The 23293-nt window shown below is 37.9% G+C and overlaps 1 protein-coding gene across 4 annotated transcripts in view; it reads left to right on the forward strand.

Moving 5' to 3' along the window:
• Window positions 1-23293, forward strand: part of Ptbp3 (polypyrimidine tract binding protein 3) — an 82536-nt gene that overhangs the window by 48545 nt on the left and 10698 nt on the right. For all 4 annotated transcript variants that reach the window (XR_005090832.1, XM_037202621.1, XM_028856446.2 and 1 more), the window contains 6 exons: window positions 3992-4156; window positions 8690-8800; window positions 10001-10175; window positions 16097-16174; window positions 18355-18494; window positions 18732-18765. Coding sequence is in view for 3 of the 4 variants with exons in the window: in XM_037202621.1 (XP_037058516.1) it covers window positions 3992-4156; window positions 8690-8800; window positions 10001-10175; window positions 16097-16174; window positions 18355-18494; window positions 18732-18765 (703 nt within the window). In the remaining variant the exon portion in view is untranslated. The remainder of the gene's footprint in view (window positions 1-3991; window positions 4157-8689; window positions 8801-10000; window positions 10176-16096; window positions 16175-18354; window positions 18495-18731; window positions 18766-23293) is intronic.

The following is a 23293-nucleotide window of genomic DNA, read 5'->3' on the forward strand; positions in this document are numbered from 1 at the left end:
GGGACAATGGTACATGCCTTTAATTACAGCACTTGGGAGGCAAAGACAGGCAGATCTCTGAGTTCAAGAACAGCCTGCTCTACCTAGTTAGTTCTAGGACAGCCAGAGCTACATAATCTCAAAACAAAGAAAATAATAAAAGAAAAAGAACAAATATAGGTGTATTTTTAAAAAAAAAGGGGGGGGGATTTGTTGAGTTAAGCATACAGAAGTAAAAGGCTCCCAAGTTTGATAAAGGCACTTAATTTTAACAAAATTCATTATAGCAAAACACTAAAAACTCAAGCATTTCACATTAGAAAAATTATAAACAAGGCCGGGCAGTGGTGGCGCACGCCTTTAATCCCAGCACTCGGGAGGCAAAGCCAGGAGGATCTCTGTGAATTTGAGGCCAGCCTGGACTACCAAGTGAGTTCCAGGAAAAGGCGCAAAGCTACACAGAGAAGCCCTGTCTCGAAAAAACCCAAAAAAAAAAACAAACAAAAAAAAGAAAAAAAAAAAAAGAAAGAAAAATTATAAACAAAAAGTTAAAACTACCACCAATTATTTAAAATAACAGTTCTATGACTAACATTTTGGAATTGAATATAATGTATGAAAATGAAAGCTATGTTAAATTTGTAGAATTTTTCATTTTGATGCACACACATTTTCCATATTATTACCATTCTTGAGTAAATATTGCTAGCATGGAGGAACTTGCCGTAATTTCAGCACTACGCTGAGTTTGAGGCCAGCTATGTCTACATAATAAAGCCCTGTCTCCATTGGGGTTGGGGTGCACAAGGCCTCAACCATGCTGCACAAAGAACCACAGGCAACTAAGGAATGTGAGAACTAAAGAAATAGTCTTCCTTGGGCAAAAGTATACCAATTTTTTTCCAATAGGAAAAGGTCAGCCCTAAAATATATATACATACAGTTAATGTTATGCGGGTTGTACCTATCCTCCTTTCACTTCATGTTTAAAAATAATTATTGTAAGTTTTGAGGGAATTAATTAACAATGTAGAAAATATATGCAGGTAGAGTATAAAGTTTCAATTCTCCAGCCTTTTGAGAGTATATGACCAACCCGCTCCTTCATTATTGACTGGTACTTCGTGTATGCTTCCTACAAATGGGGCATTTCTTCTACCAACTAGAATAAGGTAGTCAACACTGGTTTGGGTTGGTGGCACAGACCTATAATCACATTTACTTAGGAGGATCAGGAGTTTAGGATCTATTGGGACCACACAGTATATTTTTACAGCCAGCTCAGATGTGACTTTATGCAGTGTGGTACCTTGCGCAGCCTTGATGCAGAGGAGGGGGCAGTGGGGTGGTGGTGCCAGTGCCGGGCTCTGCTGACTCCCCATGGGAGACCTTGATTTGGAGGATATGGGGATGGGGAGTGGCTTGGGTGGGGGGAGGGAGGAGGTGGGGTCTGTGGGTGTTATGTAGGGTGAGTAGAAAATTTCTTAATTAAGAAAAAAGTACCCCAAAAATTCTTGGATAGGATGTTTGCCTGGTGTGCCTTGAGTTCAGTACCTACTTGAGTTCAGTACCTACTTCTGGACCACCATCACCCCCGCTCCCAAAAATAAGAAATTAATATTGATACATTACTCCTCTGCCACCTGTAGATCCCATTTGCGTTTTGCTAATTGTTCTAATAATACTGCATGTAGCAAAATGGTGTAAGTAGGTTCATGTATGTGTTCTGTTTGGTTATATTTTTTTTTAGTCATTTTAGACAAATTCTGCTTTTCTTTTAATCTCATGACCTTAACATTATTGAAAATGAAAAGGCAGAGATGTAGGCAGATCTCTGATTTCAAGGCCAGCCTGGGCTACTATTGAGTTCCAGGAAAGGCACAAAGCTACACAGAGAAACCCTGTCTCAAAAAAAAAAAAAGAAAAGAAAAGAAAGAAAAGAAAATGAAAGGCAGTTTATTTCTCAAAATGTCCCTCAACTTTTGTTGGTCTTATATTTCCTTGTGATTTCAGTTCAGGGTATGTATCTTTGACAAATATATTTAAAAGTGACACAGTCATGTTTGCCAGGCTTCTGTACTATGGAGTTAGTACACGTCTCACCCATTATTCATTGAGAAGGGTGGTAGGTTGGTTAGTTGTTTCTTGGACACCCCCTCCCCCCATTGTAGCTGGAATTTTTTCTCCGGGTCCCGCCAAACCCCGGCAGTCCCTTAGCCCATTTATAAAATAAACATACAGATGCTTATATTATTTAAACTGCTTGCCCATTAGCTCAGGCCTATCATTATCTAGCTCTTACTCTTATATTCAGCCCATTTCTATTAATCTATACTTTGCCTCGTGGCTTACTGGTACCTTACATCTTCCTTGGCCTGCGGCTACAGGCAGTCTCTCCTTCTCCTTCCTGTTCTCTCCATTCTCCTCTCTGTTAGTCTCGCCTATACTTCCTGTCTGTCTACTGGCCAATCAGTGCTTTATTTATACAGAGCGATATCCACAGCACCCTATTCTAAAAAAAAAAAAAAAAAAAATCCAAGGATGCTAAAACCACTTCTATAAAATGGTGTAATAGCTGTATATACCATAAGCACACATTGTTGTGTATACTTTACATTCCCGCTAGATTACTTAAAATAACTAATGCAGTGTGAACGCTATGTAAGTAGTTGTAATACTGCCAGGTGTGGTGATATTACACCCTTGCAGTACCCGGCACTCAGAAAAGAGGGTGACAAATTCCAGGCCAGCCTTAGCTACATAATAGCAAGACCTGGTCTCAACAAAAAACCCCAAGGGTGTGTGTGTAGATGGAAATTTTTTCATTTGTGTTTAGATGTTGTACCTGCAGATATGGAGGAACCAACTTAAAGGGGGAAAGAAGTAATATCTCATGCACAGGCATTTGGAGATACCGTAAATGCTGTTCTTTACTAGCTATCAGTTGTTAGTTAGCATTATGGACTTAGGGGCTCCTGTTTGTTTTATGGATGACTTTTGATGTTCAAATTTCTTGGATTGGGCCAGTGGGAGCCCTTTCAAGTTGTTTTCTGTATCCTTTTGACATATCACCTTTATCATTTCAGTGATTTTTGCATTCTGGAAAATATAACAAAAATACTGCAAAACCAAAATTATTTCACATTTACCTTCCTGCTTTTCCTGCTACAGCTCTGAACCAGTTGTTTTTAGAATTCCTTGTTTCATTTCAGTGGAAATGTATTAGAAGCTTGCTTGTACACTAACACCCCTTGCCAGGCTAGCTCTACATACCGGTTCATTGCTTGCCCACTCCATGGACCTCTTCACCCTGCTCAGGCTGTCTTCATCACATTGGCTACCTATATCATTGTGGGCACCCTTCTAACTCCTTGGGCTCTGGCATTCTCAATCAGCTGCTCCCCACCCATCTTCTGATTCTTCTCATGCTCTTCAGATGATAGCGAACATTGAAAGCACCTTACACACACACACACACACACACACACACACACATTACACACACATATTTTCTTTTCCTTATTTGGGTTCAGATTTCCCTTTGCAAGGCAGCCTGCTGGGATTTGCTCCTCCACTTGTTCATGATGTTCATGGCAGGGAGGCCTTTTTATAATAATGACCTACTTTCCCCACTAACACACCAGTCACATTTACGCTTATCTTAAGTCATCCAAAGACTTTAGAACTGAATTGTTAAGCAGTAATGCTGGAACTAAAAGCATGCACCACTGCTCCTGGCTTTTTTCATGTGTGTTTGGAGGATCAAACCCAGGTTCCTCATGCCTACACAACAAGCACGTTATTGGCTGAGCCATCTCCTGAGCCCCATCTTTTAAAAAAGAAAAACCAAGCACACTGAAAACTTGGCTCTCTACAACTTGGGATGTGTACATCCAGATAAAGTATATGGGAATGAATTGTTTTATGTCATCTCAGCTTCAGGATCCATTCACTGCTTCTATGATCAAAAGTGATAATTTTTCTTTTTTCTTATTTTTGGCTTGTTTTCTAGAGAGCCCAAGCTGCACTGCAGGCTGTCAGTGCTGTCCAGTCAGGAAACCTGTCCCTTCCTGGAGCTCCCTCCAATGAAGGCACAGTGCTAGCTGGACAGAGCCCTGTGCTCCGGATAATTATTGAAAACCTATTTTACCCTGTCACTCTGGAAGTTCTTCATCAGGTAAGGAACAAGCTCTCTGAAAGCAGAATCAAAGGTGGTTTCTCGAACTTCAGTTATTATCTGTATTTTAAGTTGGGTGTGATAGCACACAGCTTTAATCCCAGCACTTGGGAGGCAGAGTCGGGCAGATCCTTTGAGTTCAAGGCCAGCCTGGTCTACAGAGTGAGCACCAGAACAGCCAGCACTACACAGAGTAAATCCCCCACCCCCAAATCTGTTGTTTACTGATTTGATTGATATTTTCTTTTCATTATCTGCTTAAATAATAAATAAGATTTACCATTCTGTTTCATAGAAGAAATTGTGTCAGGTATTTTTTGACGGCCTCCCTTTTCTAAATTTTCTTCCTTTGTTTATTTTGAGACAGGATCGACCTATATACCCCTGTCCTGTAACTCAAACTGTAGACCAGACTGGTCTCAAACTCACAGAGGCATGCCTGCCTCTGCCTCCTGAGTGCTGATATTAAAGGTGTTATGTCAGTACATCTGGCCTAACTTGAATTTTAGATTTTAAAAGATGCATAAGAGTGGCAGGACTTAGGATGTAGTTGAGTGGTAGAGACATGTGGCACGAATAACTTTTCATGCATGAGATCTTACATTCAATTCCTAATACCAATAACTACGAGAATAATACCAAATACTAGAGGGAAAATAGTGGATAAAAAAATTCTAATTTTAACCAGATGTAGTGGCATACATTTATAACCCTAGCACTTAAGAGCCTGAAACAGGAGGATTGTCCAGTTGCTAGCAAAACCCCATGTCAAAAATCATCAAATTTGAATTATTTTCCTGTCTTTAGTCATTGTTCTATGCTATGAAGGGCCACCATGATCAAGACAACTCTTACTAAAAGAAAACATTTAATTTGGGGCTTGCTTATAGTTTCAGAGGCTTATTATTAGTCCATTATCATCATGGCACATGTACACACACACACACACACACACACACACACACACCCTTATAAATAAAAATATTTGGCTGGGCAGTGGTGGTGTACACCTTTAATCCCAGCACTTAGAAAGCAGAGGATCTCTGTGAGTTCGAGGCTAGACTGATCTAGAGAGTAAGTTTGAGGAGAGCCAGTGCTACACAGGGAAACCCTATCTCAACTACCCCCCTCCAGGAAAAAAAATACAGGTAGGTAGGTAGGTGGGTAGAGATATGTATATGTGTATATATGTATATATAAATTCTGAAGGGAAGATCTATAATAAGCTTTAGTATATACACAGATATATGATATACATTATGTTAGATAATCACTTATGTCCAGTGTAATCTTTGTAGGTAATTCATTAGTGCATATAAACTGTCTTATCAAAGAGATTCCACTAAACCAGGGCTAGTGATATTTAAAATTTACTAATTGGAAAGTCATCTACTTACATAATTTCCTAGTGAGTAAAACTGGGGACACATGCTTCAATAAAGCCATATTTCCTAATCCTTCCCAAATAGTTCCACCAATTTGGAGCCAAATATGCATGCAAACATGAGCCTATAGGAGCTATCTCATTCAGACCACCACGCTCAACCCCATGGCCTCTCCTAAACTGTGTAAGAAGATTCCACCATCTCTTTACTCAGGTGTCCTTCCTGACTCTACGCCAGAACCACATGGATGACACTGTTGTGTTCAGCTGCTTACTTTATGGTAGAGCTAGACACCATTATTTTATCTCTCAGCATAAGCCTTGGCTCCTCTCCTGAGGCTCTTTTTCTCTTCAAACTGTATACTTTATACTCCTTTTGCTTCACTTGCTCTTATCCATTGTAGATCTGCCTAAGTGTGATCACTAATAACCACATGGCAATCAATGCTAGGCTGTCTTGGAATTTTCTCCATTAAAGAAATTAGTCTATCAGTTTTGGTGGGGGGCAGGTTGAGACAGGGTTTCTTTGTGTAGCCTTGGCTGTCTTAGAATTAGCTCTGTTGACCAGGCTGGCCTCAAACCCACAAAGATCCACTTGCCTCTGTCAACTGATTGCTGGGATTAAAGGAGTGTGCTGCTACCACCACCCACCACCAGCAGTGGCTTAGTCTATTACTTTTAAATTTAGCTGAAGGCAAATTCTTAGGACAAGGACAGAAAATAGTCACAGTCTTAGTCAAAAATATTGCAGAAATGGTCTCTAGCCCGGTTGCTGATATTATTGTTCCCTCCAGAAACATCTTAAGCCAGGCTTCCATAGTCCTCAGCACTACTGTCTTCCAAGCTTCCACTAGGATGACCCATTGAGCTCCACTTTTATAATTCAGAATTCCAAAGTCTTTCACATTTCTCAAAAACAGCATGGTTGGGTTTGTCACTGTAGTAGTCCACTCCTTGATTCCAATTTCTGGGAACCAGGTATCTAAATATTTGAGCCTATGGGGGACATGCTCATTCAGACCCTCACACGTGCCTTTGGATATGTATGTCTAAATGAAGGATTGTAGGGTGGGTGTGTGTATGTTCAAAAACTGAAACACATCTTACCTGAATTCGAACATATAAATAGGTGGGCTCTTAGATACTCCTACTTCCACCATTAGCAATTCAGTTTATGATAGGACTTAGATCCTTTCCCAGTGTGTTCCCAGGAATGTAAATACCAAGTAGACCAGTTAGTAGGACTACTGTGTTTCTTTCAATAGTTATCTAAGTACCATTTTCAAAATAAAGTACACATGTGAAGCATTTCCTAGGGAACTTTAACAGTCATGTTTGTAGCCACCCTTGTCCCTCCCTAAAAGTGTTTAGTAGTTGCTTAAGTCATTGGTTTCATTGTTCTGTTAAATTTGTTTTCTGTTTATTGCACAAAGTAGCATTTAACAGTCAAACTACTGGAGACTTGATTTGTAACTGGTCTTTTATTCTGTTTCTTTCACAAAGATAACAACGACCTCTATTAGAGGTCAGTAGAGTGTTTGCATCTGCTTCTGTAATACTGTTGCTTATTTATATTCTTTAAAAAGGTACTTTTGAACGACGACTCAACATTGCCACCATCCATCAGATGCACTTGGTGTCATGAGGTCATGTCCTAATGGTCTAGTTAGCATTTTCCCCAAACAGTAACAGACTTTCTTATATAGAAGATCATGGAATCCTGAGTGAGCAGGACTTTTCAATTCACAGTACCATCAGTTAGTTGGGTTAAGACTTTCAGTCTTTAGTTACAGAAGCCATTGTTTAGTTCTTCTTCCCAGGGCAATGGGGAAAAAATCTTTACCAAAGCCTTTAGGCTTCACATACAAATGTTACCCCTATTTACTTATCCTCAGTACCCAAAATGCTTTAATACCTTGTCTTTTCTGGAACCCTGTCTATTTATGTTCTCTGTTCTCCAGTTTAGCCCTATCTTGACTTCCCTTTCTGTTTCTTGGGCTTGGCATACTCCTTAACCTACAAAGTCAGTTGGCTGATGTCCGTCATTCAGTCATCTCAGATGTTTCCTCCTTAAAGAGTCTTCCTTTACTTTAAGTCCTCTCCCTCAACACTGTATCTCCTTCACCCTGACTTAGTCATTGTTCTGTTGCTGTGAAGAGACACCAAGACCATGCAACTCTTACAAAAGAAGACATTTAATTGAAGGCTTGCTTACAGTATCAGAAGTTTAGCCTATTATCATCATGGGGTGGGGACTGGGCTGCAAGCAAGCAGGTGCTCGACCAGTAGCTGAGAGCTACATCCTGATCTACAGGCAAAGAGAGAAACTCTGAGGTTGGCATGGGCTTTTGAAACCTCAAGGCCCACCCCCAGTGACACTTCCTTCAACAGGATCCCACCTCTTAATCATTTTAATCCTTTGAGATATTACCATTCCCTGGTGACTAAGCATTCACATATATTAGCCTGTGGGGTCCAGTCTTACTCAGACCACAATGCCCTGCGGAGATTGTGTGCTTAAAGTTAGAGGAGCTAGAGCTGGTTTGAATTTTGCTCTACCAGTGCACTCCATTTAATCTCATTCCTCTTTCTTGCTCCTATTTTTCTTATAATACTTTTATATAACCAAACATTATGGTTTCCTTTGCCTATTTATTGTCTCAAGAAAGGCAGACATTTTTGTTGCTCTTTAATTTGCCAGTACTTAGAAAAGTGTCTTATAATTTGAACAAGCCTGTATTTGAACATCTTGTTTCTGCTTATAAAAGCCTCCAGAAGTAGCTGGTGACTTACAGGGGTGAAATAAATCATTGACTTATTTGACTTCCCATTTTAATTCATACACTTGTGAACATCATTGTATCACTATCAGTTAATAACTATATAGCCTTCTGTTTTAGACTTGTACCATTTGTACATACTATAAAATTGGTTAAATATTGAGTACCTGTTGTGTGCCAGGATCATGCATAGGACATTAACATCTTAGGCTTATTTTAAGACCTTTTTTTGTACCAGAAGTTTTCATAGAGAAAATTATATTTTACATGTTAAAGGGACTCATTGATAGGTAAGAGATCATGAATTTGAAGCCTACTTGAACCACTTAACAAGAGATTGTCTTAAAACAAACAAACCCTTTTTTCCAGATATTTTCTAAATTTGGCACGGTCTTGAAGATTATCACCTTTACAAAGAATAATCAGTTTCAAGCCTTGCTTCAGTATGCTGACTCATTGAATGCACATTATGCCAAAATGGTAATTATACTTTTCCTTTTCCATTATTAGTCACTCACTTTGGAGACACTTGAAGGAGCCATCACATCTCACTTGCTCCTTGTGTTTTATTAAATGTGCCTTTTGATTGTTGTAAACTGTATTTTTTCCTTCTAAGCTAAAACTTACTGCTTTCCCATTGGAAAAAGCAGTTTTAATCTATCACTTCTCAGATCTCTGAGACTCATTGCTGTTGGTCACATTTAAATCTATACCTAAGCATAGCACGCCTGATGCAGTCTGACTGATCAGTAGATGTTTGACCTTGTGGTTTCATTTACTTGTCTTCAATCAGCCAGAGATTGATTTCACTACTTTTATAACCATATTCAGCTCTCATTGTTATTGAGCTCTGATATGGTAAAGACATTAAACCTCAAGAAATATGCTGCTGTCAATCTATGTTGTTTTCTTTTTTTAAGTGCATGAATCTTTGGTTTTGTTTTAATGAGACAAAATAACATACTTGGTCATATTAGATACAGCTCTCTTGGAAAGCTGTCATTAACCTTAATTCTGCTTTGTTACTTGCTTAGAGATACACATGTTTAGCATACTTTTGTTTCTCATACAGTTTGTGGAATAGTCTTTTCATTTTCTGTATCCTCTAGCTGCATGTTTATCATATAGTTGACATGTTCTTTGGGTTTTGTGTCTGTTTTTATAAATTTGACTATTTGTGAAAGCAGGTAGTAACCACAAATAGCCCACTGGTAAATTTATTCTAGTGAAGGGGAGGATTACTGATCTTTGGTCACAAGTGACTGACCCCCTTTGTTTTTTATTCAAAAAAGCAATTATAAAAAAAAACATGGCAGATAATATTTTATGTAATATGACTAACATACTATTTACAGTGGTATTTCATCAATACATTATAATCACCAATATAAATTATACTAAAATGAAATTGAAGTATGAAATTAACACCTTTATATATTTACTGTGGACAAAATGACCATAATAATAGTGTTTCTATAATATAATACAATAGTTTTCCAAGCTTTTATGTTTTTTCTTTCATTGATATGACCACTTGAGAATAATAAAACTAAACCTAGATCTTTGGCCTTTTGTCCTTTGCTCTCTGCTTAGTGTTGGATTGGTGCTGTCTCAGAAGAGACTAGTAAGTGAGTCAGTATGGTCTTGACAAAACACCAGTCCCTTTCTCATCTGCTTTAGGCTTTGGATGGCCAGAATATCTATAATGCATGCTGCACTCTGCGGATTGACTTCTCCAAGCTCACCAGCCTTAATGTGAAATATAATAATGACAAAAGCAGAGACTTCACTCGCTTAGACCTTCCTACTGGTGATGGTCAGCCATCTCTTGAACCTCCTATGGCTGCTGCTTTTGGTGAGTAGTTCCTTTTTCAGTCACAGAGCAAATTTTCTAAAGTTAGAGTTTCACTTATTTATGTCACTCTTTTTCTTCTTGGGTTCTCTTGGGACTTCTAAAGGAAAGCATATGTTCTAAGGAAACAAATACGCCTGTATATTAAACCTTAATAAGGTAGTGCTGTTAGTTCACAAAACATAGATGTATGAAATTCTGTTCTAAGTTATTTTTCAAACATTAACACATTCATAATATTACCAAAACTACCTATTTGCTTTAAATTAATTATCTTAATGTTAGCTTTGATTTTAAATATGCAGATTTGGAAGCAGAATTTTGGCATTAAGTGCTCTTGAGAAAAATAATTTTTCTTTTAAAGTAATGATAACTTGCTATCTGGTGGTGCACGCCTTCAATCCAAGCACGTGGGAGGAAGAGGCAAATGGATCTCTGTGAGTTCTAGGCCAGCCTGGTCTACAGAGTGAGTTCCAAAACAGTCAAGGCTACACAGAGAAACCCTGTTTCAAACAACAATAGAACCAACAACAACAACAAAAGAGTAATAACTTTCAAATCAGTGTCCTAAATTAGCAGTTTGTTTTTCTTTTATTCAAACAGAATTGATCTTATTCTGTTTTACTTAAGCAGTAAACTTCATCTTTGTCTTAAGCTCTGTGAATATTAATATTTTACAGTAAATAGACCCCTTGAAAATATTTGCTTTCCAAATTAGGTCTGCAAAAGTAGGTTTGAAGAGTTTCCCTCTTATTTAAAATAAGTAAATTTTTACATTAAGTAAAGATTTTTTTCGAGACAGGGTTTCTCTGTGTAGCTTTGCACCTTTCCTGGAACTCACTATGTAGCCTAGACTGGCCTTGAACTCAGAGAGATCCAACTGGCTCTGCCTCCCAAGTGCTGGGATTAAAGGCATGCACCACCACCACCCAGTTAAAGTAAATCTTAATGGCCAGGTATGGTGGCACACACCTTTAATCAGGAAACAGAAGAAGGAGGATGTCTGTGATTTGGAGGCTAGCCCTGGTGTTCATAGTGAGTTCCAAGACAACCAGGACTACATAGAGACCCTGTCTCCAAAAAAACCAAAAACACGAGCAATAACAACAAAAATCTTTAAAAAGATAAACCTTTATGTAAAGGCCAAAAAAATGGATTGACTATCTTGCATGTATCATTAGATTAATTTTCAGCTTTCTATATCTAAAAAGTAATATTTATTATTCAGGAAAGTTAAATTTAAGTATCATTGGGGTTTATTTTCTTTCCTCTGCTAAGTAACACCTTAAAATATTGTTGATACCTAGTAGTATTTAATCCTCCTCTCTCCCTCCCTTCTCTCCTCTCCTCCCTCCCTTCCCTTCCTCCCTCCTCTCCCTCTCTGTTTCCCTCTCATTCATTTATTCATTCATTTTTTTTGAGATTATGTCTTTATGTAGCCCTGCCTGTCCTGGAACTCACTATGTAGACCAGGCTGGCCTTGAACTCACAGAGATCTGTCTGCCTCTGCCTGCAAAGTGCTGATATTAAAGGATTGTGCCATCATGACTAGCTCAGACTTCTTTTATATGTGAGAAAAGTAAAGCATTAAAATAAATAATTGGTTTTCCAAAGTTTTTCTAGAAAGTAGTTTGTAATTCTATTTTAAAGTAAAACCCTTTTGTCTTTGTCATTAGAAATCAGGACAAATTTAAGCTTACAAGAAGTTGGCTATCAAATGCAGAACAAGTTTTATTACAATAATTGGAAAATATATATATTACATATATACTGATATAACAAATATTCTGTTATGAAAGGAGAGGTGCCTTTGAAAATTAAAATTAAGAGTTTTTTGTCTCTTGAGTATGATACTGCACAATAATGTCTACATTCTAAATGTAATTTATCAGAGAAAAATATTTATGTCTTATATGAAAGTTGGTTCTCTAATATTTGACACCGATTCCTTCCTTGCTTCTCTTGGTTTGGAGACTGCACACTCTCCTTTCCTCTGACATCACTTTAAAAGTTGTGTGTGCACACATGTGTGCTTGTGCACATGGAGGCCGGAGTTTGACTTCACTTGTCGTCTCTGTCATTCTCCACCTCTGAATCTTGAGCTCACTTACTGGCTAGACTAGCTGGCTAGCGAGCCCTCGGGATCCTCTTATCTCCACCCTCTTCTCTACTCAGGCCTTCATATTTGCATGGCAGGCACTTCATAGACAGCTATTTTCTTAGCCCTCTAATGATACCTTCTTATCACAGAAGTTTTTACCACTATTAATAAAGAGCATTTTTTCATTGGACACTCTTCATAAATTTTCTCTTCAATTCTTCTCAGTTTTTATGTATAGTTTCTTGTTTTTTTGTTTTTTGTTTGTTTGATGTTTTTGTTTTGTTTTTCAAGACAGGGTTTCTCTATAGTTTTGGTGCTTGTTCTGGATCTTGCTCTGTAGACCAGGCTGGCCTTGAACTCACAGAGATCCACCTGACTCTGCAATCCGATTATAGGCATGCGCCCCCACAGCCTAGCTGTTTTTTGTTTCTTGAGACAGGGTTTCTCTGTGTTGCCCTGGCTTTCTTGGAACTTGCTCTGTAGACCAGGCTGGCCTCAAACTCAGATCTGTCTGCCTCTTCCTCTTGAGTGCCAGGATTAAAGGCCTGTGCTACCACTACCCAATGGTAGAACTTGCTTATGAGTTCCATATTCTAGTCCTTTCTGTGTAGAAAGCTTTCTTGTTGGACTGTCTTTGGATTGCCAGCCCCCAAATAACGACAGGAGATTTATTATCATGAAAGCTTGGTCTTTAGCTTAGGCTTGTTTCCAATTATCTCTTACAGCGTAATTATCCCAATTTTTTTAATCTACCTTCTGCCATGTGGCTCTTTACTTTTCCCCAGTATGGCATGTCCCGCTTGTTCTGAGTCTGCTGGCAAACTCTTTGTCCTTTGATTGCTCCACAATTCCTCTCTGCCCAGAAGTCCCGCCTCTCCTCTCTTGCCTAGCTTATTGGCTGTTTTTTAAAAATGTACTTATTTGTATTTTATGTGCATTGGTGTTTTGCCTGTATCTGTATCTGTGTGAGGGTGTTTGATCCCCTGGAACAGGAGTTACAGATAGTTGTGAGCTGCCATGTGGGTGCTGGAAATCAAGTTGTCTAGAAAAGCAGCCTGTGCTCTTAACCACTGAGCCATCTCTCCACCCCCCTCAGCTTTTCCTTAAAGCAATTAGAAGCCTTAGGCAGAGACAAAAGCAGCCTGTGCTCTTAGCCATTGAACCATCCCTCCATCCCCCTCAGCTTTTTATTAAACCAATCAGAAGGAGCCTTAGGCAGAGACACAATTTTACAATGTAGGAAAAGATTATCCAACAACATTGGCTATTTAGAAAGTTTCTCCCAATCTGGGCTTATTGATAGTCAAATTTATTGTTTCCTTTATATGATGTGATTGTTGTTCAGTCTGAGGAGTCTTATATAAAGAATAGTTATTAGCCCGAAGTTATAAAGATATTTACTTATATTGGGTATGGCAGTGCATGTACCCAGTACCCAGGAGGTAGAGACAAGGATTGTGAGTTCAAGGGTAGCCTTAGCTACATAAAGAGATCCTGTTTCAAAAAACAAAATTTTTTTTTCATACAAAGATCACTACTTATATTCTAAAATTTATAGTATTTTAGGTGGCTTTATTTTTAAAATAATGTAAGCAATAGGAATAGCATAAATAACTCCATATTTCTCCATTGTTACTGTCATGCCTCATTTACTTTATCATCTCCAATTATATTTGTATACATTTATAGCTGTATCTCCCACTTGAAACCATTGGACAGTAAGTTGCAAATATGATAGACTTCTAAATATTCACTGAATGTTTACTAAGAACAAAGATATTTTGTGTGTGTCTATGTTTTGTGGCTTTTTTTTTTTTTTTTTTTTTTTTTTTGAGACAGGGTAGCCCAGGGTGGCATTGACCTCATAGCAGTCTTCCTCAGCCTCCTAAGCTAGGATTCCAGGTGTGAGCCAACATGTTTGGCAATCAGTATTCTTAAATTCATTTGTCAAATTCAGAAAATTAATACAATAGAACTTGTGAAATTTTCCAGCTACAAAAATAATATATAGCTATTTTTTTCTAAAAACTTGAAAACTGTCAGGATTGTTCACTGAGGCATTTCTCCAGCCCAACAATGAAAACTTTTTAGTGGCACTTTGTGTATTTGTGGTGTGTGTGTGTGTGTGTGTGTGTGTGTGTGTGTGTGTGTGTGTGTGTGTTTAATAGCACACACAAATAAGTATAATTACTTGCCTGTGGAGGCCATAGAACAAATTTAGGTATATTCTGCAGGCACCGTCTACCCTCTTTCCAAGACACGATCTCTTTGCTGGTTTGGAATGACCAGTGAGCCTAGGTGTGTGCTTGTATCTGTCTTTGGAGGGCTAGGGTTCTGAGCACCACCAGGCTCACTCAGGTCTGTAACGTGAGTTCTGGGGATCAAAAGCAAGGCAAGCACTTTACTTTCTCAGGCATCTTGCCTGCTCTCAATGCCATTTTTTAAAATTAATGTTTTTAATATATATAATTGCTGTACATAGATGTGGTGAATAATGTAATAATTAAGTACATTACAAAATGCCGAATGATCACACCAGAGTACTTAGTATTTCTTTGAGTTGGGAAAAACTTTTTGTAGTGTGTGATGACTTAGAAATAGGTTTTGTCTTAATTTGTATTACCTTAGTTTCTGTCATGGAACATTTTTCAGATGCATGCAAAGTACCTGTTCTTAATTATTATAAATAATTATTAATGGTCTCCAACCATTTTTCTTAAAATTCTATGTAATCTCTTAATAAGATGAAATATGCAGGCTGTTTTCTAACAGATTATTTCCAAGTGGAAATACAAATGGAAATAGCTGAGTCTTTGCTTGGACTTCTGCAGTCTGATTTCTTTTTATTCCCTGGAAACTGTTCCTTTCTCATTATTTTTTGTATAACTCCTATTGAAGGCCTCCCACGTTTTTAGTATAGTCCATAGGATCCCAGGGATCACTGTTTTTCCCATTCCTAAAGCTGTTGTCTTTCTTCCCTCCCTTCACTTCAGCCCTGATCATCTTATTGTTTGTGCACTTTTTACTGGAGCCTTTTGTCTGTAGGCACTCCTGGCTAAGTCCACATTATTATTATTATTCCAAGTATGTTGCTTATACTAATTATTCCTAGTTTGCTTTGGTGTTTTCAGTTGGGTATCTTACTGTCATTTCACACTTGATTCCTCCATTGGAACTGACTCCTGTTTTATTGACACTGTCACCAGGCTTCCTATAGAAAAGACTAGAATTGTTTGTCTAAATATACATGGCACTGTGCTTTGTAGTAACGTACTGTCTAGCTCAAATTTGCCCTTAACTTCTAATCTTCTAATCCATCATAGTGAAGTCTCTGTAATTCATACTCTTGTATTTTATAAACATCTCAGTGACAAAAATTTATCTCATGTTTGTTTAAACAGAATTATACCTTAAGTTCATGATCCTCTTGCTTCAGTAATAGAATTAAAAGCATGTGCCACAATGTCCAGCTTCATTATTTCTTTTCATCAGTCCAGTACTACTTTAATACAGTATAGTTTAACAAGCATTTGATGACTTTCCATAAAGGAAAAAAAAATGCTCTAGAGAAACACCAGAATCTTAGCCTAGTCCAGACTTAATTAACAGCTAAGCTATGTTCTTTATCCTTGAACCCAATTGAAAGCCCTCAGCCTCTGGAGACAGTAGGGACTTTTATACTTTAGGGATTACCTAAAATGGTTAAAATGGTTCATAATGGTTCCATTCCATTTATAATATATTTTCATATGGGCAGTTCATAGTGTATTGATAAGCATAGTTAGCAGGCAGTATTATTTATTATAACCTCTCTTCTTCACAGGTGCACCAGGTATAATTTCTTCTCCATATGCAGGGGCTGCTGGATTTGCCCCTGCCATTGGATTTCCTCAAGCTACAGGTAAATCTTTTCAGGCTGAATTTCAAATGATTCTTTAAATGAAATTCTTTGTCTTCTAGGAGCTCACCAAATTTGAACAATTTAAAATATTAGGTGTAACAACCATGGAGTAACTTGCTTAGTATGCTCAGCATCTTTATAGTTACAAACAATTTTCCTTAGTTGCACTGTGCACTTCAGTAATTCCACTGTGGGTTTTTTGGTTTTTTTTTGGGGGGGGGCGGTTTCCAAGACAGGGTTTCTCCGTGTAGTTTTGGTGCCTGTCCTGCATCTCTCTCAGTAGACCAAGCTGGCCTTGAACTCACAGAGATCTGCCTGGCTCTGCCTCCCGAGTGCTGGGATTAAAGGCGTGCGCCACCACCGCCCAGCTGGCAAGATGGCTCAGCTGTTAAAGGCTAGGCTCACAACCAAAAATATAATTTTTTATTTTAATATTTTAATTCTGTAAGTTTTAGCTACTATCTTTGTTGGGGAGAATAGAATTAACTCAAAAACTGATTTTGAGATTAAATATTAAGTCCTAGTTGATTGATGGTTTTAATACACTGAAACACATCTTTATGTGACTGTTCTAGGTAATCTTTTTTAACAAAAGAAAACAGAAAACCCCATAGAGTTTGCTTGTTTGAATCTCCCAAATTTTAATTCTTGTGCATCTGGAAGTGATAGATTGGTTTTCTTTCATTTTAGATGTTTTGCTTAGACACACTGTAGTTTAAAACAGAATAATAATACATTAAGGGGGCCGAAAAAAGATCAATGAATGCTCCTAATTTGATAAGACTTATAAGGCTAAGTATAGCACATACATATACTGTAGTTCTTCTTTTAGCTGATATATGTGACTGACCTATAGATGGTAGCAACAATTGAAAGGTTGGATCAGAAGGGCATAGGAAGTGAATCATATGAAGGAAAACATTTACTATAAAAGGAATTCAAGCTAGGTGTGGTGGTGCACACCTTCATTTGTAGCACTCAGGCCGAGACAGGAGGATTTCAGAGTTCCAGGCTAGCCAGAGATATAAAGTAACTCTATTTCCCCCCACCTCATCCTTCCAAGGGCATTCAATTGGAGAATGCTCTCTGCACAGTCTTAAATTATTAGATTATCAAACAAAATTGGATGAGTTTCAAGTCTGTTGCAATTTAATTACATGGTGTATAATAGAGTGGTCAGATGAGAACAAAAAAAAGTTAAACTGAAAGAACTAAATTGAGACTAGAGATGTAGCTTAGCGCTTGATTCAGTGTTTGTCTAACATGCAAGGCCCTGGTTGGTTTCATTTCCAGCACAGCAAGATAAATATATTGAACCAGAGGGTCTCTGTGTTCTTAAATACTTTGAAAGCAAAGGTATAAGTAGTGGTACTTCTGAGAAAGTGCTGTTTTAAGTTTATAAAAGCCTTTTCAGTTCAAGAATATCTTGGGCAGTAATCCTAAAATATAACAAATTTATTGTTAATCATAATTAGTATATATAGCACTTTATAAGGCTAAAAAATATTTTCCTATGTAAGCATACATATTTGAGACTTCTTTTGAAGGTATATATATATATATATATATATATATATATATATATATATAAAATATTTATATATGTGCCATATATAAATATCAGAGTTTATTTTTAGCTAATTTTGTTTGTGGTCAGTATGAAAATTACATCCAAGCCGGGCAGTGGTGTCGCACGCCTTTAATCCCAGCACTTGGGAGGCAGAGCCAGGCGGATCTCTGTGAGTTCGAGGCCAGCCTGGGCTACCAAGTGAGTTCCAGGAAAGGCGCAAAGCTACACAGAGAAACCCTGTCTCGAAAAACAAAAAACAAAAACAAAAAGAAAGAAAGAAAATTACATCTAATTGACATGAAGGAGCTGGATAAAAAAGTGGTTGCAGGTAATAGGCCCTCTGCAAGCTTAACTGATTTTTAAGACCAGTGAGTCCAGTTACTCTGCAGATATTAATTTAATTAATAGTGATATTAATTAAAGATAATGCCAACAAATAAGGAACTCATCTTTCAGACAGACTATGGGAAGAAAGCTGGCCTTGGGTAGCCTTTATGATAATCTGGACACTTTTTTTTTAAATGTTCCCTTTCTTGGCTTGAGTTCTACCTATCAAATGTTATTCTCCTGATAACTGGAATGTAAGAGTCTATTTTGGTGTTTTTAATAGGTCTGTCTGTCCCAGCTGTTCCTGGACCCCTTGGTCCTCTCACACTCACCTCCTCTGCTGTCACTGGAAGGATGGCCATTCCTGGGGCAAGTGGTATACCAGGGAATTCTGTTCTGCTTGTCACCAACCTCAATCCTGATGTGAGTTGAGAAGTGGTCTGAGTAGTCTTACAGGAAGTGGGATGATGGGTTCTTACATATAGTCTAGGTTTGTGTTACAGTGCTTAAGTTTGTTTTAAGGATTTTAAATAATATGTGTCAACAGGATATATAGAAACAGTGCTGTAACAGAGAGTAAAAACTGTCTTTATTACATTGTAAATAAACTTTTTTTAAAATTGTGCTATATTTAGTTATATTTTGTGTTATCTTTTTCAGTTTATCACACCGCATGGGCTTTTTATCCTATTTGGTAAGTTCTTTTTTGTTTATTTTTAGTATCATCTGTAGATGTGAAATGAGCACATGTGATTCATTTAGTGATATTTGTTGATTATTTTTATATGCTTAGTAATATGTTTGACACTGGAGATAGAGCAAAGATAATGGTCAGGTGTAGCAGGAACCTTAGAGGGTCTTATTAATAAAATCAAACCTGAGGCCAGTTATTGCGGTGAATGCTGGAAGATCAGAGAAGCAGAACAAGCCACAGCTACCTCACCTTGCCAATTACTCAGCTGATCTTGTTTCCTCAGACTGGATGCCTCTGAGTCCTCATCCAGAATCAATCTCAGATGAACTGTGCTGCTCGAAAGCCTGAAAGCTTAACCAGCCCAAAGCTTCTAGTTCCTGGTCTTCCCGCCTTATATACCTTTCTGCTATTTGCTATCACTCCCTGGGATTAAAGGTTCACTTCTTAGGATTAAAGGCATGTGTCACCATGCCTGACTGTTTCCAATGTGGCCTCTAACTCACAGATGTCCAGAGGGATTTCTGCCACTGGAATGCTAGGATTAAAGGCGTGTGCTACCACTGCCTATCCTCTATGTTTAATATTGTGGCTGTCCTGTTCTCTGATCCCAGATAAGTTTATTATCGTGCACAATATTTTGGGGAACACAATACCACCACAATCAGGGAACTTAAGTTTGTAGATGGTGGTATAAAGCAGGGAATGCTTATTTAGCTGACTCAGAAATGGTAGTTAAGCTGACTTATTAAAAAAAAAAAGGAAGACTCAACCAAAGAGACATTGAGGGTATATGTCTTCACAAACAGTTGTAGGTGGAGTTTTCCTGTCCTGCAGTCATTCTCAAATAAACATACTGAGGTTTATATTAATTATAAATGCTTGGTCAGTAACTCAGGCTTATTACTAACTAGCTCTTACATTTTAAACTAACCCATATTCCTTATTTACACTCTTGCCATGTGGCGGTACCTTTATTAGCACGGCGCATTTGTCTCCTGCTCCCTCTGCATCTGGCTGGTGACTCTGACTACACCCTTCTTCCCAGCCTCCTTTGTTTAGTTGTCCTGCCTATACTTCCTGCCTGGCTACCAGCCAATTAGCTTTTTATATTAAACCAATCTGAGTGACAGTTCTTCATAGTGTACAAAAGGATTATTCTACAGCAAATAGTAGCATTTGGAGATGTCCTAGAATAGGGAAGGTAAAGGAAGCCCAGTGGAGACTATGAGACAAACATGTTGAACCGAGACTGATGGACTGGTGAAGAGTCATAAAGGGTTTATAAAGTGTATGAAGAAAATTGACTCCCTAAGAAAGATGGGAAACAGTATCTTTTTAAAGCAAGATTAAGACATAATGACTTTCAGGTATGGTTTTGATTTTGGAGTACTGGGAATCAAATGCAGGACCACTTCCATGGAAGGACAGAGCTACTAAATTATACCCCTCAGTCTTTATCAGGCTAGTGAGACTCTATCTTAAAAAAAAAAAAAAAAAAGTTGGAAAACTTCTAACAATCTTTCTCTCATAGTTAAAAGCATAATAATTAAGCATGTATTCCAATTTCATAAGACTTACACATCTATCTTTTATTATACTCACATGTAGTATTAGTATACAAGCATAGAAATGGGAACAACAAAATAAGCAATACTTAAAAATTTAAAGAACTTAATACAAAGCTTTTCTCCATTACAAATATTAATATTTCACAAGATACATGATATATTTATACTTTATTTTAGAGAAATTGGTTTCATTTTAATTCGGTATTCCAAGGATAAAATATAAGGTTCAAATGGAAGTGTTTCATTTTGGTGTACTTGTGCTAATAATTTTAGTTGTACTAACATTTAGTTTAATCCAGTCCTTTTTGATATGCTTTATCTAGAAAAGTTCAGTGTTCCTGTTAGCAGATTTTTAAAACTGTTGTATTTGAATGTTAACAAATGGGGCAGGTATTCATTTCTAAATTCTTTAGGTGGTAATAGGTTGTTTTTTCAGACCTGATGATTGAACCTAGGACCTTATGTTTGTTAGAGAAGGCATCCACTACTACTGAAATGGAGTCTCATTTTTAGCCCAGAATATCTTTCTGCCTTAGCCTTCAGAGTAGCCAGGACTCTAGATTGCTGCATTGTACTTGGCTGCAGGAGGACATAGGGTAGTTTTGGTTTCTCTTTTGTTTTGTTTTTTGAAGTTAGAGAGAGGATATAGCAGTTAGGAGTGGGTACTCTTCGCTGCTTGCTAATCATTTATTTCATTCATTAAATTTTATTACTGTGTTGTGTATGTGGTATATGTGACTACACACCAACCACAGCATACATATCCATATATGAAGGTTAAAGAACAACAGTATAGTCACTTCTCTCCTTCTACCTTTAGGAGTTCTAGCAGATGATCTCACTGGTTCTTAAGATAAAAAGTTTAACATTTATTTACTTTATGTATTAAGGACATGTTTTAGTCAGTGTTATATTGCTGTGAAGAGACACTATGACCACAGCAACTCTTATAAAGGAAAACATTTAGTTGGGGCTTGCTTACAGTTTCAGAGGTTTTTGTCCATTGTCCTCATGGTGGGGAGCATGGTGGCATGGAGGCAGACATAGTACTGGAGAAGTAGCTGAGAGTTCTACATTCATATCTGCAGGCAGCAGGAAGAGAGAGGTACTCTGGGATGGGCTTTTTGAAATCCTAAAACCTACCCCCAGTGACACACTTCCTCCAACAAGGCCACACCTCCTAATCCTTTCAAATAGTACCACTTCCGGTGAACAAGTGTCAGATCTATGAGTCTTTTGGGGCCATTCTCATTCAAACCACCACAGGACATGTGCATGCTGTGGTGTGCCTGTGGAGGTCAGAAGCTAACTTGCTTGAGTAGGCTCTCTCTACCTTGTGGGTCCTGGAAATCTAACTCAGGTTGTTGGGTACCATATCTAGACCTGACATTTTTAGTTTGTGTTCACAGTTGCTTAGGATTACCATAGTCCAGTTTTAGGATTATTCCATCACCCAAAAGAAACCACTTGTGCTCCTCTTTAGTCACCATCAATGTTGCTAATAATGACACATGTAATTGATGGTTGTATAATATTGAATTAATTCTCAGTACCTTTTGTCTGAAGTAGGTCTTCGTTAATAGTAAAATACTTCATTTAAAAAAAAAAAGGAAATCTCCCATGTCTTAACAAAGTGTATGTATCTATTTAGTTGTTGGGGGTTTGGTTTTATTGGTTTTTTGAGATGGGGTCTCACTGTGTAGTCTTGGCTGTCCTGGAATTCTTTGTGTAAGCCCTGCTGGCCTTCAATTCAGAGCTCCACCTGCTTCTGCCTTTCCCGAGTGCTGGGATCAAAGATGTGTGCCACCATGCCCAGCTTTATATGTAGTTTTCAGAAAATGCCTACTTTAGTCTCTCGTCATTTTTTGAGATGGGCAGTTGTAGCTGAAATTTTCCTATGTCCTGCTCAGTCCTGCAGCCACTCAGAACAAAGTAAACACACAGAGGCTTATATTACTTATAAACTGTATGGCCATTAGCTGAGGCTTATTACTGACTAGCTCTTACACTTAAATTAACCCGTAATTCTTATTTATATTTAGCCAAATGGCTTGGTGCCTTTTCTCAGTTCTACCTTGTCATCTTGCTCCTTCTGTGTCTAGCTGGCAACTCCTGACTCAGCCTTCCTCTTTCCAGAATTCTCCTTGTCTGCTTATTCCACATACACTTCCTGCCTGGGCTCCTGGCCAATCAGCATTTTATGTATCAACCAATCAGAGCAACACACATTCACAGCATACAGAATGACATTCCACAGCAGGCAGTAGATTCAGAACACTTGATTTTTTTGTTTTAAATTTTAAAATCCATGTCTAGATTAAAAGTTGTCTTTAGGTGTTGGTAACCATCTCTCTTTTGTTTGCCTTGAAGATTTCCATAACTATTTTCTTATTGAATTACAAGTGTAATGATGTTGCTTCTATACAGAGATCTACATTTATATACTGTATAAACTGTAGTATATTATAGTTCATTAGACAGAAGGAAATGAAAGAATGCTTTTTACATCATGTACCCTCCTGACTTTAATTTTTGTAGAATAAAAGTTCATGAAATGTAATTTTTCATGTTGGCTTTTATTGTCTTCCCACACCCAGATTGATTATTTTGCCTGTCTTCTGTGATAGAGGACCCACTCTGGGAACCAATAATAATAATAATAGTAATAATGATGATGATGTCATCTAATGAGATGAGCTAAAAGGTGTTAGGATAGTCCTTCAGTACAATGGTAAGGAAAGCATTCTCATAACTTAACAGTTGTGAGAATGGAAGAAGTGAACAGTTGTGAGGGATGCTTACTTAGGCCATAAATTCCAAAGATGCTGGTGATTGGACGAAAGATTTTTTGGTTTTTTGAGACAGGGTTTCTCTGTGTAGCTTTGGAGCCTGTTCTGGATCTTGCTCTGTAGACCAGGCTGACCTTGAACTCACAGAGATCCGCCTGGCTCTGTCTCCTA

This window comes from Peromyscus leucopus, chromosome 2, assembly GCF_004664715.2.
Source record: "Peromyscus leucopus breed LL Stock chromosome 2, UCI_PerLeu_2.1, whole genome shotgun sequence".
Lineage (NCBI taxonomy): Eukaryota > Metazoa > Chordata > Mammalia > Rodentia > Cricetidae > Peromyscus > Peromyscus leucopus.